Source organism: Rhinoderma darwinii, chromosome 2, assembly GCF_050947455.1.
Source record: "Rhinoderma darwinii isolate aRhiDar2 chromosome 2, aRhiDar2.hap1, whole genome shotgun sequence".
NCBI lineage: Eukaryota > Metazoa > Chordata > Amphibia > Anura > Rhinodermatidae > Rhinoderma > Rhinoderma darwinii.
This window is the reverse complement of record NC_134688.1, coordinates 172,828,170-172,846,133: the sequence shown is the minus strand read 5'-3', so window position 1 is coordinate 172,846,133 and position 17,964 is coordinate 172,828,170. Positions and strand designations below refer to the sequence as shown.

Sequence of the window (17,964 nt, the reverse complement as noted above, 5' to 3'; positions counted from 1 at the left end):
TACTATTAGGTCTCACATATAAACGGTTACTTTTCTAGAATTACTTTACTTTAAGTGACTACACTGTATATACGACGTGATGCATTTGATATAGTATTTTATGTTTCCCAGATAAGAAAGAAAGAAAGAAAGAAAGAACGAACGAAAGAAAGAACGAAAGAACGAAAGAACGAAAGAACGAAAGAAAGAAAGAAAGAAAGAAAGAAAGAAAGAAAGAAAGAAAGAAAGAAAGAAAGAAAGAAAGAAAGAAAGAAAGAAAGAAAGAAAGAAAGAAAGAAAGAAAAGGAGGGGTAATGTTGGTACAGTAGAACATTTTTTTATACATACCATTTTCTTCTAAATAAGTTAAAAGAATGGAGTTGGATTCAGTTCCTTCAGTGGCATAGTCAAGAGGTATATTGCCATTCACATCTTGCAAAAGAACATTTGCCCCCGACTAAGAAAAACAAGATAAAGCATAGTAGTAGCTGAAATGCAGTAAGTTTTTTTCATAATGCAGTTTTTACTTTATGTATAATGAAAGTACACACGTTTTGTAGAAGGCATCAATTTACGAAATAGTGAAAATAGTCCAAATTGCAACAAAATGATCAAAATGTCGCAACTCGCACTCTGTAGGAACGATAGACACGTCTTTTTTTTTTCTACACCACTTCATGGCTACTGTACATGTACACCAAATTTGGCACACAACATCTACTAAATTCTGCCAGAAAGGTTTAAAAAAAAGTCTCACTAAAAGCTGAGAATTTATAGTGCCCTCTATCATACTTTTCAAGAGAAAGGATTAGTTGACCTTTCCCCATGTCAAGGAGTGAGTCTCTCCTTTTTCTTTTTGATTCTCTTTTTATAGAGGATTACAAAAAAGAGACCAATAGAGACAAGGGGTCAATCGGTTTCTATAAACAGAGTAGATCAGCAAAACCAATGTAGAGACAGTACAATGACGATCCAAATAAGAACGATAGGTGCACTAAAATGAGAATAGACAACAGCATCCAGCAAAAATAAAAGGCATACGATAATAAGAACACGTGGGAAGAAAAAATAATAATAACAAAACCAGTAGGATCTGCATGTTTTAAACCGAAATGATCAATACAATAATAATAATAATAATAATAATAATAATAAAGTATATCTACCAAACTAGAGGAAAATTCTAGAAAGGGTAAATAAGATTTAGATGTAAAGTAGTAAAAAACATCCTGCTCAGGCTAATATGGGGGAATCTCATTAAAAAAATATGAATCCGTAGATGGAAAACTATAAACAGCTGTAAAAGTGGCAAGCACAATATGTGCAGGTAATATATAATCCACCTAACTCCCTGTGGGGGAAGGAAGTCAGTAATCAGAGGGTTTAGGGACATGAGGAGGATCCATCAGACAAACTAAATTAGGGCATGCAAACCAGAGTACAGGGGGAAGGGAGAGGTCTCAAGCATCATATTGTAAACACACTCCTCAAGGAGTCAGAGTATTGGAGCAGTAGGATCACTCAGAAATCAACTTTGTTAGGTTGCGGCACTGTCAAGGAGAGGATCCAGAAGACTAGTCCAGAAAGAGAGGAAATGTAAAATAATGTAAAATCCAATTTTGTAAACTATAAATAATATATATATAATAGAGTAATATACGGATGTAGACATCTTTATCTTGACTCTGTTAACTTGCTGCAGCGTGATATCACACAACAAAAGCCATTAAAAAGTCATTACAAAAGTAAAGATAAAGGATCTTGCCACTGTGTATTTAATGCGTTAAAAGTCAAGATAAAGACAGCTACATCTGTACTTTGTCTATGTTCTTTGTTCATTTTTATTTGTCATTAATAGAATAATGATATACAATACTTTTGACATTACAAACTCATAAAAATAATTGCCTCATTGATGTTGCCAGTGGTACACAATATAATTGAACTTTTAATCAGGGCACATGTGTCTGAGAAGCCGCACAAGAGCAATAACTTAACAGCTCATTAGCTGAAACTTGGCCACCAACTGAGCAAAATAAATAAACACAAATGCTCGAAAGTTATTTCTCTGCCCTTTCGACACCTATTCCATAAACTTGGTAAATAAGAGATACTATTATATAACATAGAGTTGTTTAGTGATAAAGTAAAAGCATTCATTAGGTGTTGTGATTATTCAGATGCCTTGCAAAAAATATTCACCCACCCTCTGGTGCTTTTCCTGTTTTGTTGCCTTACAACCTTGAATTAAAATGGATATTTGGGGGGTTTGTACCATTTGATTTACACAACATGCCTACCACTTAAAAGGTGCAAAATATTTTTTACTGTGACATAAACAATAATTATGACGAAAAACAAAGAACTTTAATGAGCATAAGTATTCACTAGAGATGAGCGAATCGATTCTACACAAATTAAATTTTTTACAAATTATCCAAAAGTTTGGGATTTTAGTGTAACCGAAACTTTGGGTTTCCCGCTGCACTAATCTGATGGCCGCCATTTTACAGATCATAAAAAGACAAGAAGACAGAGAAAAAGGATCACATGACCTGATGGGCTAATGCCTTGCAGGTAGCCCTCCCTCTAGCACAACCAATCATGAGGGGTGTAGGTGTGAGTCACTGATGACAGTCATATGAGTAATAGCCACTATAAACAAGCCAACCAGGAAATGCTGCTGCTTTGCGGGAACACCGAGAGGAGAGTGAGGACTTCAGACAGAGAGTGAGAGATAGTAAAACACAGAATACAGATAGATAGTGGATTAGTGTCTGTGAGTGTGTTTCATTGTAATCAGCAGAGATTAGAGAACATAAGGTTAGATTTACAATAATTTGAGACAGATTTTAGAAAGAGATAGGAGGCAGTTCGTGTCAGTGTGTTAGTTAGGCTGCTGCTGCTATACAGTTCAAAATAATTTCTTATATTAATTTGTAAATCATCCATCTTCATCACATCATTCGCAAATCTACTTCATTAATATTAAGCCTGGTGCTGATAGGGTACCGCTGTGTGCTGATGCAGACATCACAGACGTCATGTCAGTCTCATTGTTTTGAATATATTGAATAGTGGCACCAAAAAATTATTGTATTTGTAATGACGGGGTAAGGAGACAGACAGGTGAGCCCTAATCTACCCGCCACTCAGTCCCTGCCTACTTGAACGACCCGCCCTAGGCGACGGCGTACAACTGGGCGACGGTCCCTACGCTCAATACGTGCAAGAGAGACAAACAGACAAGGGGACACAGAAGCTACGGGAAATGGGGCAGTTGCCCACGGCAACACCGTGAGCAACAAGAGTAGTGAACGAGCCGAGTCAAACCAGGAGTGTACGAGGTAGCAAACGCAGAGCAGGAGAGTAGTCAGTAAAGCCAGGGTCAAATAGAAGCAGAGGTCAATAGTACTAGCAGGAACAGCAGAGCCAGAATCACAGGCAAGGAACAGCAGGAAATGAAGGTATAAATAGACAGAGGGCGGGAGCTAGCTCCATCTGGCCAGGCTGTGATAGGTTCTCCCACTCCTCAGCCTACCCGCCTGAGTGGTAGCAGATGGAGTCACTCTATCAGACCTAGGAGCAGATGCAGACTGATTTAAATAAAAAGATTTTTAATTTAAATCCTGGTATTGACAGTGTTGCTGCCCGCTAATACAGAAGTAATGGACGTGATGTCACTCATTGTTTTGCTTAGATTTTATTGCTATTAGTGCAACCCAAATATTACATATTGTACTAGCCAACAATTACTGATGCGACAAGCAGTAATACAGTGCACTTTTAGTAGATAGACTGTGTGTCTAATAAATTATTTTCCTCATAACCATATGTCACAATCTGTGGATATGTGGACCCACTGGGCCGTACCAACGTAGCGGAGTAGCAGCTGGCCCAACAGCAGTGTACCAAGTCAATATACAGTCCAAGCACAAGGGTACCTGTAATAGTCCAGACAGTGACAACGGCTTAGGTACAGATGGGACCTTGGCGGAAGGAGATGCCAAACGTGGCGGATGACACCAGACATGGTGTAAATCAGCAGGCAAAGTAGACGGCACAACATGACTTCAACTTCAAATACAGCATGGGACACATGATACAGGTAGCAGAGCATGGGAACACTGGGAACGGGATATAACTAAGGGACCATTTGCAAGACTAAGATAGGAATACAAACAATGCTCAGGCAAGGAGTGAATGGGCAGAGCCCCTTTTATAGTCCAGAGTGATTAGGGCATATTTGTAACATATCTCATGTGCACCCTACGGGACACTGTTGAGCTGAGCGGAAGTGTGTGCTGGCGTCTCCTGGGGAGGAGATGTGGGCAAGCACTCACAGATCCATGGCCGCGGCCGTGGACGTTACAGTATCCCCCCTCTTACGCCCCTCTTCTTGGGACCAGAGCGAGAGAGGAATTTAGTAATGAGGGCAGGTGCATTGAGGTTCTCTTCTGGCTCCCAGAACCTCTCCTCTGGACCAAACCCCTTCCAATCCAACAAATAAAAAGTTCTTCCTCCTACTTTTTTGAAGTCCAGGATGTCCTTTACCTCGAACGCATCGGAAGAAACTTTGGGATCAACTGCATGGCTAGGAGTTTTAGTGTAGCTGTAATGAAAGGGGTATGGAGACAGACAGGTGAGCTCTAATCTACCCGCCACTCAGTCCCTGCCTATTTGCAACGACCCGCCCTAGGTGACGGGGTACAACTGGGCGACGGTCCCTACACTCAATAGGTGCACGACAGACAAACAGACAAGGGTACAAAGAAGCCGGGGAAATGGGGAAGTTGCCCACGGGAACACCGTGAGCAACAAGCAAGGTGAACGAGCCGAGTCAAAACAGGAGATGAGCGAGGTACAAAACGCAGAGCAGAAGAGTGGTCAGAAAAGCCAAGGTCAATAACAAGCAGAGGGTCAGTAGTTCAAGAAGCTGCAGCAGGGCCAGGAAACCAGCAGAGAAGAATCACAAGCAAAGGAGGAACAGGAAAGGCAGGTATAAATAGACAGAGGGCGGGAGCTAGCTCCGTCTGGCCAGGCTGTGATAGGCTCTCCCACTCCTAAGCCTGGCATCCTGAGTGGTGGAAGATGGAGTCAGTCTCACAGACATAGAAGCAGGTGCAGACTGATTACCTATGGGCGTTGACACAGAAGCTGTGTCTGGCAGATCCTTTACAGTAGCGGTTCAGGACTACAGGCTTCAGGAGGGACACATGAAAGGAGTTGGGGATTCTGAGGGTAGGAGGCAGCCGTAGCTTATAGTAGATGGGATTAATCTGTTGCAGGATCTCAAAAGGTCCGAGGAACCTGGGAGCAAATTTGTATGAAGGCACCTTCAGACGGTTATTCCTAGACGACAGACAGACTTTGGTACCCGGAAGATACTGGAGCGGATCTCTTCTTCTTACATCCGACTTTTGCTTCATGCAATCGACTGCCAACAGAATAGAGGACCGGGTCTGTTGCCAGATTTGCAGAAAGTCCCCAAATGCAGAGTCAGCTGCGGGTACCTGTGATGTAGCCGACCCAGGAAGATAAATTCTAGGATGTTGACCAAACAAAATGTAGAATGGTGTGGAAGTGGTGGACTCACTTGTGTGGTTGTTATACAAGAATTCGGCCCATGGAAGAAGCTTTACCCAGTCATCATGTTGAATGGAGATGAAGTGGCGGAGATAATTCTCCATGATCTGGTTAATCCTCTCGACTTGACCATTGGACTGGGGGTGATAGGCTGAGGAAAAGTCCAATCTCACATCCAGGAGTTTACAGAGGGCTCTCCAGAATTTTGAGGTAAATTTAACCCCCGATCGGACACGATATGAAGGGGCAAACCATGAAAGTGGAAGATGTGCTGAATAAAGAGATTTGCCAGTCGAGGAGCAGAAGGTAGGCCAGTCAGCCGGGATAAAATGTGCCATCTTCGAAAACCGGTCCACCACCACCCAGACAGTATTGCATCCTGCTGAGGGTGGAGGTCTGTGACAAAGTCCATCACAATGTGCTGCCAAGGCGCATTGGGTACAGACAGATGTTGAAGTACACCGGCAGGTTTGGAGTGAGCAACCTTGTTGGAAGCACACACAGTACAGGAAGAGACAAAGTCCTCAATATTTTTGGGCAGCGTGGGCCAGCAGAAAAGATGAGTTATCAGGTCACGAGTCTTGCGAACACCAGTGTGCCCAGCCAGTTTGGAGCTGTGTCCCCAGTGGAGAATTCTTCTCCTGTCTGCCACCCGAACAAAAGTCCTCCCCAGAGGGATGTTCCTAAAAGGATTGGCAGTGACAATGCAGGGCGGGTCTATGATACTTTGAGGGGGACTCCACAGTGCCCTCCGTTTCAAACGACTTGGACAGGGAATCGGCCCTCACATTTTTGTCAGCGGGACGGTAGTGGAGCACAAATTGGTAACGGGTGAAGAACAGCGACCACCTGGCTTGACAGAAGTTTAGCCATTGAGCCGACTGGGGATAGGTGAGGTTCGTGTGGTCGGTGTATATCAGGATGGGGTGAGCTGTGCCCTCAAGCAGACGTCTCCACTCCTCCAGAGCCAATATGATGGCCAGTAACTCCCGATGCCCAATAGAGTAATTGCGCTCTGCGGAGGAAAAAAGTCTTGAGTAATAGCCACATACTACTGCCTTTCCTTTGAAGCCTCTCTGGAACAGAAGTGCACCTGCACCGACAGAAGAAGCGTCCACCTCCAACAAGAACTGCCTAGACACGTCAGGATGATGGTGGATCGAGGCTGAAGTAAAGGCATTCTTGAGGTTATTAAATGTTAATTCTGCCTCTGAAGTCCACACCTTGGCGTTCATACTTTTCATAGTAAGGGTAGAGATGAGGGCAGTCAGTAAAGAGAAATTTGGGATAAACTGCAGGTAGAAGTTAGTGAATCCAAAAAAAACGCTGTATGGCCCACAGGCCCTGAGGACGTGGCCACTCCAAGACGGACTTCACTTTCTCAGGGTCCATCTTGAGACCCTGATACTAGATGATGTAGCCCAGGAAGGGCAAAGAATTTTTTTTCAAAAGTACATTTCTCCAACTTGGCATACAGGCGATTCTCCCTTAATCGCAGCAGGACTTGACGAACATGCCTTCGACATTTCGTCAGATCTGGGGAGATCAAAATGTCATCAAGATAAAATACATCACAGACATAGAGGAGATCTCGTAAGATATCATTGACAAATTCTTGCAAGACCGCAAGAGCTTTACACAGGCCGAAGGGCATCACCGTGTATTTATAGTGCCCGTCTCGAGTGTTAAATGCCGTCTTCTGCTCGTCACCTTGATGGATTTGGATAAGGTTGTAGGCCCCATGCTAGTCTAGTTTAGAGAAGATCTTGGCTCTTCGTATACGATCAAATACTTCCGAGATCAGTGGCAAAGGGTATAAGAATCCGGCGCTGGTCGAGGAGGAGGATTTTCGTATGAAACCCATTTCCAGATTCTTGATATAGGCTGACATGGACTGAGTCTCTGGCAAGGAGAGGGGGTATACGTGTCCGCGGGGAGGTGAAGCATCAGAAACCAATTCAATCGGGCAGTCGTAAGCCCGGTGTGGGGGAAGCATCTCAGCCTCCTTCTTGCAGAAGACGTCTGCAAACTGCGTAAAAGCAGTTGGTAGTCCTGACAACGACTGAGGCGTAGGAGGCAGAAAAGGATGAACCTGTAACAGGCAGCGGTGGAGAAACTTGGAGCCCCAGTGGAGTACCTCTCTGGAATTCCAGTCCAGGACCGGGGCATGAAGTCGGAGCCAGGGCAGACCCAGCAACAACGGATTGATGGCTTTGGGAAAGACGAAAAATGTAATCTGCTCGGTATGAAGAGCTTGCACTTGGAGCTTCAGTGACTTGGTCTTGGACACGATTGGATCGGGCAGAGGAAGACCGTTCACCGAGGCAACAGCCAGGGGTGTCTCCAAGGGAGCCGTCGGCAACCGGAGCTGATCCACTAGGTCCTGTTGGATGAAGTTTGCCGCGGACCCGGAGTCCAGGTAGGCAGAGACCTGGTGCGTCTTCTCAACGGACACTATGGTCACGAGAATGGACAAGTTGGGAGAGAGTCTTTTATTTAGGGATCTGTATTAGTTTAGGGGGTCTGGTCTGGGCATCTGTATTAGGGGGGTCAGTTCAGGGGTTTGTAATTATGGGTCTGGTCTGAGGTCTGTATTTATTTAGGGTGCTTGTTCTGCTGTCTGTATTTGTTTAGGGGGGTCTGTATTTATGGGGCCTCGTCTAGGGTCTGTATTAGTTTATGGGTCTTTATTTGGGGGTCTGCATTTAGGGGTGTGGGGTCTGTATTAGTTTGTGGGGTCTGTATTTAGGGGGCCTGGTCTAGGGTCTTTATTTAGGGGTCTGTATTAGTTTAGGGGGTCTGGTCTTGGGTCATTATTAGTGTAGTGGGACAGGTCTGGGGTCCGTATTTAGGGGTCCGGTCAGAGGTCTGTATTTATTTAGGATGCTTGTTCTGGGGTCTGTATTTGTTTAGAAGGGTCTGGTCTGGGGACTGCAATAGTTTAGAAGGTCTGGTCTATATGTATTCTATGATCTAGTCTGGGGTCCAAATTTTTTAGTCTGAGTAAAAGGGGTTGCCCAGGCACATCGATAGGTCCTCAGTATAAAAACCGGTCTGTGCCCGGGCAACCCCTTTAATGTAGGGTTCTGGGCCTTGGTGTCTAAATTTGTGTGTTTCTATAGAGGCTGGAAATGGCTGCAGAAGTGATGGGCAAAGATGTCTCATCAGGAGAAGTCGCCATAACGGTCTGCGTCAGATGGAGAAGAAAATAAAACGACTCTCATCAGAGAAGACGTCACTTGTGAGTCACTGGATCTATAGAGGATCTTTCCCCTCTCCTGACATGTCTGTTGTAGTAAATCCTTGTATTCTACATATCTTTGTGTACCCAGGACTAATAGACAAATGCGTGTTACCATTCCCATTGTCAAGAGGAAGTGTCCCTACACAGTGTTATACTGTCAGCGATGGCGATGGTTGGAGACTGTCAGTATGTAGGGACAGAGCCCTTTGACAAGGGGAATCGTAACAACCATTTGTCAATGCTCACACAAAAAGTTGGTGTTCACTATAGACACGGCAGAGTGGCGGTGGGGAAGGGACGCCCAAGTTTGTGGAACAGCCCAGGGCCTATGGTCTACTTAATCCGCCACTGGCCATTTTTTGTGTGAATAAACACTAGGAGGGGAGCTTCTTTTCCTCTTTGACATGGTTTGTGTGCTTATGTCAATATGTTTGTTGGAAAATGGTGTGCATTTGGCTAGGTTAGTCACATTATGTTCCAGTCTGCAGTGTGTCCTAAAGCTCGAAATACAAAAAACATAAATTATGCAGTATATAGGACTGCTGTAAAATCTAAAGTGTATTTGTTCAATTTCACTGTTTTCATGGAAGTTGCTACACATCAACCAATAAAGTCTGTGCATTATTAAAGTCAAATAAGGAAAATAAAAACATCAGTCACTCTCATCAGATGAAAAAAACAAAAACACAATTGAATTGATTTTTCAAGTATATTGGGGCAGATTTACTATTTAAAATGTGCCTAAATTTTCTGAACCTGAATTCTAACCTACATGCTGCGTGCCACATTTATTAACTGTTTTAGATTTTTTTTTCGACACACTCAAAAATGGGGCTTGACGTTGTGAGGACATGGGCGTGGCCTAGAAAAAAGGTCCTAACTTAAAATGTGACACCATGTGCCAAAAATGTGTTAAAATTTGGGCACAAAAAAAATGACAGAAACTAAGATAACTAAGAAGAAAAAAAAGGGTCTAGCATGTCTAGCTAGATGCACTAAATTTATCAAACACCATGCACCACTTTGATAACTTTGGAGCATTTTCTGGCTGCCTTCTTTATACTGTCCAAAACTTAGACTGCATTACAAAATCTTCCCCATTGTTCTAGTATGTCTATTCTTTTAGGGTTTTTCCCCACAAACATGTACAGTATCATTATCTGTATAGGACCCACACTGATTCTCCATTCCTGGCAGAGTGTTAGCCACATGTGAATGATCACTCTCTGTTGAACCAAGTCGGTACACAGAGTTCAATAGAGCCTAAGGGTACGTTCACACGCAGTGTTTTCAGATGTAATTCGGGCATTTTACGCCTCGAATTACGCCTGAAAAAACGGCTCCATTATGCCTACAAACATCTGCCCATTGCTTGCAATGGGTTTTACGGTGTTCTGTTCCCACGAGGTGTAATTTTACGCTTCGCTGTCAAAATACGGCGCGTAAAAAGACGCCCACGAAAAAGAAGTGCAGGAAACTTCTTGGGACGTTTTTGGAGCCGTTTTTCATTGACTCCATCGAAAAACAGCTCCAATAATGGCCGTAAAATACGCCGCAAAAAACACAGGTTGCTACAAAAACTTCTGAAAATCAGGAGCTGTTTTTGCCTGAAAACAGCTCCGTATTTTCAGATGTTTTTGGTCACTGCGTGTGACCATACCCTAAGTATTCACACACAGATTGCCAGAAAAGAGTGAGCTGGTAACCTCCGATCTCGCGATTCGGGGTGGGGGTGGGCCATATTCATGAAATGAAATATAGAACAAAGCAAGGAAACCATCCACATGACCATTTCAATTTTAAGAAGGTTTGTGACATATACATAACCTAAACCCTATATTTAATTTGTTTGGTTTATTAGCTAAGTGAGATTTCTGTTGCATATATAAATCATTTGATAAATGGAGGCTTAACATTCTTTTACAATATATAGAAATCTAATATACCTCCAGACTTCTCCTCTTATACTAGAACTACTGCTATGTACTCTCAATTCTTCACACTTTAGAAAGTTAGCCTTTCCAATTTTAGTAGCGATCTACAAAGATAAAAGTCTGTAGCCACATTCATCCCTAGATCTGGCCCATTTCATTAATGAAGTCAAGCAATAATGAGTTTTTACAGAATAATTGTAGGCAATTCTACATTTTTCCCAATATGATTGTCTTATCTATAAGAAATGTATAGTATATAGTGGTAACTTGTTTGGCAGCACTTTTCATTTTTAGTTAAATTTTACTTAAATTTATGAGTTTAAGAAAAAATTTATATAATATGAAATCTTTATTCTGAGACTAAAATTATACTACTTATGATTTTACATTAGAAAAAATTATTCTAACCACCTTGTGTAGAATAAATTATGGATGAACAATTATCTTTCCTTTAAAGAATTAGAGCTAATATAGCAATATATACTATTAGATTTTAATGTGCAAAAGTATAACAAAAGAGTGTCTATTTGGCATACGTTTGGCTGGCACAATTCAGGATCCCACAGCTCCAACTGTATTGTAGCGTAATCAACTGGGCTTTTCAATATAACCGCACAAAAAAAAGTATACAAGGTATACTTTTTTTTTGCAAATGTGTGGTGTCCAAGTATAGTGTGAATTTAGCTTTAGTAGACCACAAAGCACTTCACTGAAGTACTTTCAGCAAAGGGCATAGCTATAGGGGGTGCAGAGGTATTAGTCGCACCCAGGCCCTGGGCTTGAGGATGAACCAAAGGTCCATCTGCCACATTAGAAGACACCAGTAATATAAATGGCACCATTGTAGGTGGATGAAATTAAAGTACTGCGAGATGTAACCTAAAGCTTCTGGGTCTCAATAGAAAATCTATAACAGGTTCATCATGAACCTGTTATAGATTTTCTATTGAGACCCAGAAGCTTTAGGTTACATCTCGCAGTACTTTAATTTGATTCATCACGATGATCTTAACTCTTGTCTTTGTACAACTCAGGTGGTCACTGGCCAACAACAGTTTAACCGGCTTTTTCATTTATTTTTATGAAATGTAATTTTTCAGCCAAAAGCTAGCAACTGTTTTAACCTAGGCGACAAATGTTCTAGTAAATAAAGTAGGTTCAATCTTGATAGCTTTGATTTCATTACTTGTTACAATTAAAATATCTTAGCTGACCTCAATACTGTGCTTAGTAGGACGCCACATTAAGTCATAAACAAAGTCATATTATCATTATTAACCTCTCAGCTAAACGAACAAAGAACTATACATAAAATATGATCTTAAAGCTACACCGTAATAACTGGTAAATAAATACAAAATAAAGTAGGTATAGTGAAGACAGACTAAGGCATTAACTGGACACTCAGCCTCACAGTTACCAACTGGTGTTAAAGGGAAGCTGTTACACTGAAAATACAGTGAAATCCAAAACAGCTGATCGGCGGGGGTCCCGGAAGTCGGAACCCAACCCATAAGCTATTGATGGCCTATCCTGAGGGCCATGCTCAGTGTGAACCTAGCATGGTCAGTTCTATTCTGTAGTAATCAGAGTGGTGGTCAATTTATTTTCTAACTGTAAAAAGTATTATGGTCCTGAAATTGTAGACCATGAAAATGGAATTGGGGCAACTCAAAATAGCTTTTAAAGTCATATTAATATTACGATACTACTGCAATTGTAAAATTTCATGTTCAATTTAAAAAAAAAGCAACTCGTTTCTACCTGTACCGGTATATGCAAAAACGTAAATAGTCAGTTTAGCTTTATATTTGCTTACATTTTATGAATTTATGCAGCAAACACTCCCAGACACATTTGCCATTTAACAATATCCATTAGCTACACTGTATGAAGCTTCATGGCCTTGAGGCTAAGCAATTACTGATATCAGATGTGCACTCACTGGGAAAAACTGCTTTGAGTTAAGAAAGAAGAAAACCAATTCCAAGCACATAGACGCATTCTACAGAGGAGTGACATTGATAAAGATATCTCTCTTGTCATGTCCCAGTCTGCTACTCAGAAATCCTACTGTTAACCAATGAGCTGCATTACCTCCTATTTTATCACATCCCCTCCAAGTGCCTTTTTTTAATTTAAAAAAAACAGCAACAATATATATAGCTGTGCAGTATATCATCAGGCCTTAGGAAATGTCAGGCAGTTGTCTATATAAAGTGGTTATTTAAGTAATCCCGCAAAGAATGGTCCATGTTTGTTCTTTGCCCAGCTTTAAGAATCCCCTGCAATCGAAGGCTGTTGTTAGGGCATGAGGTCCCAGCAAGCTGCGATAACATATGGATGTAAACAAGCAAAAACTAACCTGCTGTCTGGAACTGAGGACCAATCTAATGTATGCATATTGGATGTTTGTAGAGGGTGTTTCCCAAAATAATACATTTGCTTGGCTACATAAACCATTTGGTAAACTGCAAATTCTAAAAATGACTCCTAAATATTATAAATGTTGTCAAAACAGTCGCTGTCATGATATAGGCCTAAACTAAACGGCAAGAAGAAAAGCTCAGGCTTACATTTCATTAGCCAAATGGATATGAACTGGACAAGATCTGGCTGTGTGATCAGAAGTTAGATGTCTTCCAGCATCAAAGGTTGCTGTTTTTACTTTGGATGCACCCTTAATCTGCTGATCATGTCACCCTGTCACTAAGTGGGGCATGTAAATCCATGTCTTCAAATGCTCAACACCATAGATTTATTTGCAACATTATATAGACATACTTTCATGTCTGGTCTGGTCTAACCCCTGAATTCAAACTATAAACGACAAGTTAAGAACGCAAAACTATCCATTACTGAAATGAAGCAATAAGATATGTGTAGCTCTGACAGCCACGGGTCTCACTCATCCCAGCGGCCGCCAGCTTCTTTATCCTCATTGCCGGTATCTTCCTGTCCAGTGACGCCGGTGGGCTCTGATCTCTTCTCCTCCCCTGGCCTGTGCCTGTCCAAGTACTTAAAGTCCCAGCGCGCGCACCAGGAATATTACCCCAGCCTATCCCAGCATACCCTCGACTACTTAAGGAACTGTGCCCACTTCCTCAGTGCCTGAGCAATGTTGTTTCTAACCCAGTGTTAGTCTGCAAAGGTTCTGTAGAATGTTCCCTGAAACTACCCAGTGGACATACAATATGTTATACATCTGCTTAATAAAATAAATAATCGGAGCCAAGATTTGATGCATTAAGTTCTTGGGTTTTCTACCAAGTACAACTCTTAAGCCTTATGCACATTGGCCTTTAACAGCTTTGTATATCCTCTAAGTTTTGAAGAGGCTTAATATGTCATCCATAGCGGTCTATGGGCCCATAATGAACTTCCATATGCATATTACCTCAGATGCCTTATTAGTGAGGTATTCTCTACAAGAGCTGTCAATGACAGCAGGCAGAAATGTGTTGGTAACGTTATTCCAGTCCACATGAGAGAGAGGGTCGGTAAATTCAACCTTCATTTAATGAGGGACTTATCCAAAGAGCAAATCAGAGGGAATGAGTGGAAAACTCAGATTGCAGAATTCAGAAGCATGAGGAGATATCAAAAGGGTAGACAATGTGTGTAAGGCCCAAGGCCCAATAGTGTCTACTATCAAAGCCTGGAGGGACTGAAGATGAAATTTGGGAGAGGAACCTTTTGATACAAAGACTTTCCAATCTGCAAGGAATTTTATTTATTTTTTTAAACGATAATATCTTGAAAAAAATTTGCGCTAACAAATCTCAATGTAGTTTATTGGATGTTTATTTTTATATACTAAGGAGGCTGAGGAAAGCCTTCAGATATGGTAGCATTTTCTCATTCATGAAGCCAACAAGAAATGTGACTATAACAAGGATCAATAGACCACAGACACTAGTTTACAGTTAGAACTTTTAGGCATAGTTCTAATTAAACTTCTAGATCATATTAGACTATTTTATGATTTTGCTTCTTGTGTTTTAGAGCTAGGTCTGAGAACAGACCTTGCAAATTGATTTTGAAGGCTCTCACAAACATTTTAATAGAAACAGCACGTAGTTTTAACAGGTAATACTAGATTCAGCTTTTCTTTTTTATTACTTGGGGCTTTTTTCTCTGCTGGATCCTTCATAAGATGTCTGGTTCCATTAAGGGTCTTCTTATATATAAACTTCTAATATTGATTGGATCAGCTAAGAATATCAATCATCATAGAAGCTTATCTGACTTTTATTTGTCTGATTTGCAATGTACATTTGTGTAATTTTTTATCTATATTGTCTGGAGGCTATCCTACTGAAATATGGTAATAGACATTCTAAATGTAGAACAGAGCAATAACAGCATAAAAACCTCGTAGTGACAAATAAAGGGGTAAGTCATGTCTAGAATAAATAGTGATAGATGTCTCAATAAACTGTATACCCTCATGTTGAAGGCATGTGTTGTCACTGATGTTCCAAGTTTAGAAATATGGTGTAGAACCGCCTTTGTTGAAGAGTCTTTCCAAGAACTCAGGAGTAGATAGCTGTTTTCAAAGGGGGCTAAATGAGAAACGCACTTAAGGGCAATGACATAAGTGACTAGGTATGAATATAATATGCTAAATATGCTGGCGTCACAACTATTCTGTGCATGTGACAAATGTACTGTAGATTCTTTCTTCTCGCTCTCATTTTAAGATGAACAAGGTCATTGAATTATTATGTGTACTTACAAATAGAAGCAGAAGGACAATGTCTGGGTTGTCACATGCGCAAGCAACATGCATAGAAGTCCAGAATTCTTCATCTTGGTGATTTACGTTAACTCCACGGTCAATAAGGATTTCTGCTGCAAATGCGTTATCATACCGTGCACACTGGAAGAGAGAAGGATAGCATCTCACAGCTGGAGTGACATAGGTACAGTTCAAAGAATATTTTCACATTGTTAAGCTAAAATTTAAGGGATTATAGACTCCATACAGGCAAGTATTGAGGTCTTTTTTTTCCTGCACTGTGTCTGTCATATGATTATGAGAATAAACAGAAATATGTGATATTGTGGGAGTTTGTTTGGCTGAAATACGGGAATATCAAATTTACATAGGATGCTCCTCTAAATAGGATTCCTTAGATAATGCATTACCATTTATACATCAATCAATGTAGCTAAATGTAACATATTATTTTATCATTTATTTTTTAGATTTGCATGTGCAGTATTTAGTACAAGATTCACATTGACTTGCACCTTGGCTTAAGGAGAATTGTTTCTTTTCGAGAAGTCAGAATGGTAACAGCAGCCGCAGACGCCTGAAGACAATAAGCTGCAAATAACACATTGAATTCTAATCACATACACCAAGCAAAGGGGAATGGTGTGCAAACCATTACAGAATTGAGATAAATTGGGACAAGAGCTTAGGGGAAATTAACTGTAAATATGGAGGAGGGATTGGAAAATGGGCAGATTAAAAGAGCTTGTACGGTCAGTTCTTGTTTGAAGGAAAATAAGTGAAGCTTGGTGACAATGTGAAATGCAGTTTATGTGATAAAAAAACAAGGCAGTGTGGTAAGAAACAAGGAATGATGACTGTTGGAGGACTGAGAATTGGTGTTGTATATGAGCCATTACCATTGGTGTTGTATAAGAGCTATAATTCTATATAATATAATGCCCCCATAGTGCCCCCTACAGAGTATTATGCCCCATAGTGCTCCCACACAGAATAATGACACCATAGCTGCCCCCCCACACATAGTGTAATGCCCCTATACCTGCCCCCACACAGTATAATGCCCCTATAGCTGCCCCATACAGTATAATGCCCTCATAGCTGCTCCCATACAGTAAAATTTCCCATAGCTTCCCATATACAGCATAATGCCCCTTTAGCTGCCCCATACAGTATAATTAACCCATAGCTGCCCTCATACAGTATAATTCCCCATACCGTATAATGCCTCATAGCTGCCACCATACAGTATAATGCCCCCATAGCTGCCCCATACAGTATAATGCCCCATAGCTATCCCCATACAGTATAATGCCCCATAGCTTCCCTCATACAGTATAATGCCCTGTAGCTGCTTCCATAGTTTAATTCCTTCATAGCTGCCCTCATACAGTATTATTGCCCCATATAGTATAATGCCCCCATAGCTGCCTCATACAGTATAATGCCCCTATAGCAGCCCCACACGCAAACAGTATAATGCCCTCACAGCTGCCCCCCATACCCAGTATAATGCACCCATAGTGCCTACTAAAAAAAATAAAAAATACTCAAACTATCCCCGTTCCCACGACAAGTGGAGTGGATTCCTCTGCTTCTCTGGTCTGTGCTATGAGTGGCTTGGCACCGACAGGCACGATAATGTCACTGCATTGCATCTGTCTGCGCCGAGCAGCTCACAGCCTGCATTACACAGTGAGGGCTGGAGCAGGTAATTGACGGCTCCATACTCCAGCATTGGATTTCACTGTATCTGCGTCCTGACGCAGACACATTTGAAACCGGGACATGACACTGCGGCCCAGCCCGCCCATGGGCCCCACGTTCTAAGTGGGCCTGGGGCTGATGCCCCCTGCCTCCCTGCTAGCCACGCCTCTGCCACAGGGGGTATAACTAGTGGGGGCGCTGAGAGTGCCTACTGTACAGTAACACGAACTACTCAATCCTACTGGGATACAGATTCAGTATATAGCCTTCTAAACTCTTTAGGGATGTAAAGTTCTTAACCCTATAAGAGTATCCTAACAGATGTACTCTTAAGAACCCTGACTTGGTATGGCTGTGACAGTTGGTAATTTATTTTTATATAAAATTATTCCACTTCTTTATAAAGTTCAAAGATTTAACTAGGAAATGTAATAAATAGAAAATAGTTATATGTTATTATCATCACAAATGCTTCCCTTAGCCTTATGAACAATCCAATAACCTTCAGAGTTAGGAGAAAAATTAATTTCCCTGTGGTATCAATGCAAATCTGTTAGAAGATACACCAATTTTTTATAAGTCTGTGCTTAAGTCTATTAATAGAGTACAGGCAACTGTATATAGCAGGCCATATTCTATGCATTTAAAGGAGTTTTCCATTAGGAACCCCCCTCTATTGGCCAGAGAGGACAGCATCTGTAAAGAGCTACCAATTTACTTCACCAATGCCCTGTTTTTTTTTTACTGCTCTTAGGCTTCCATTATATGAGAAG

General features: G+C 41.4%; 1 protein-coding gene across 4 annotated transcripts in view; it reads right to left on the bottom strand.

Annotated features, from left to right (window-relative positions):
* Positions 1-17,964, bottom strand: part of MYO16 (myosin XVI) — a 397,050-nt gene that overhangs the window by 234,525 nt on the left and 144,561 nt on the right. For all 4 annotated transcript variants that reach the window (XM_075852491.1, XM_075852492.1, XM_075852489.1 and 1 more), the window contains exons 4-5: positions 15,482-15,625; positions 328-436 (exon numbers count right to left, since the gene is read on the bottom strand). In XM_075852491.1, the coding sequence (XP_075708606.1) occupies positions 328-436; positions 15,482-15,625 (253 nt within the window). The remainder of the gene's footprint in view (positions 1-327; positions 437-15,481; positions 15,626-17,964) is intronic.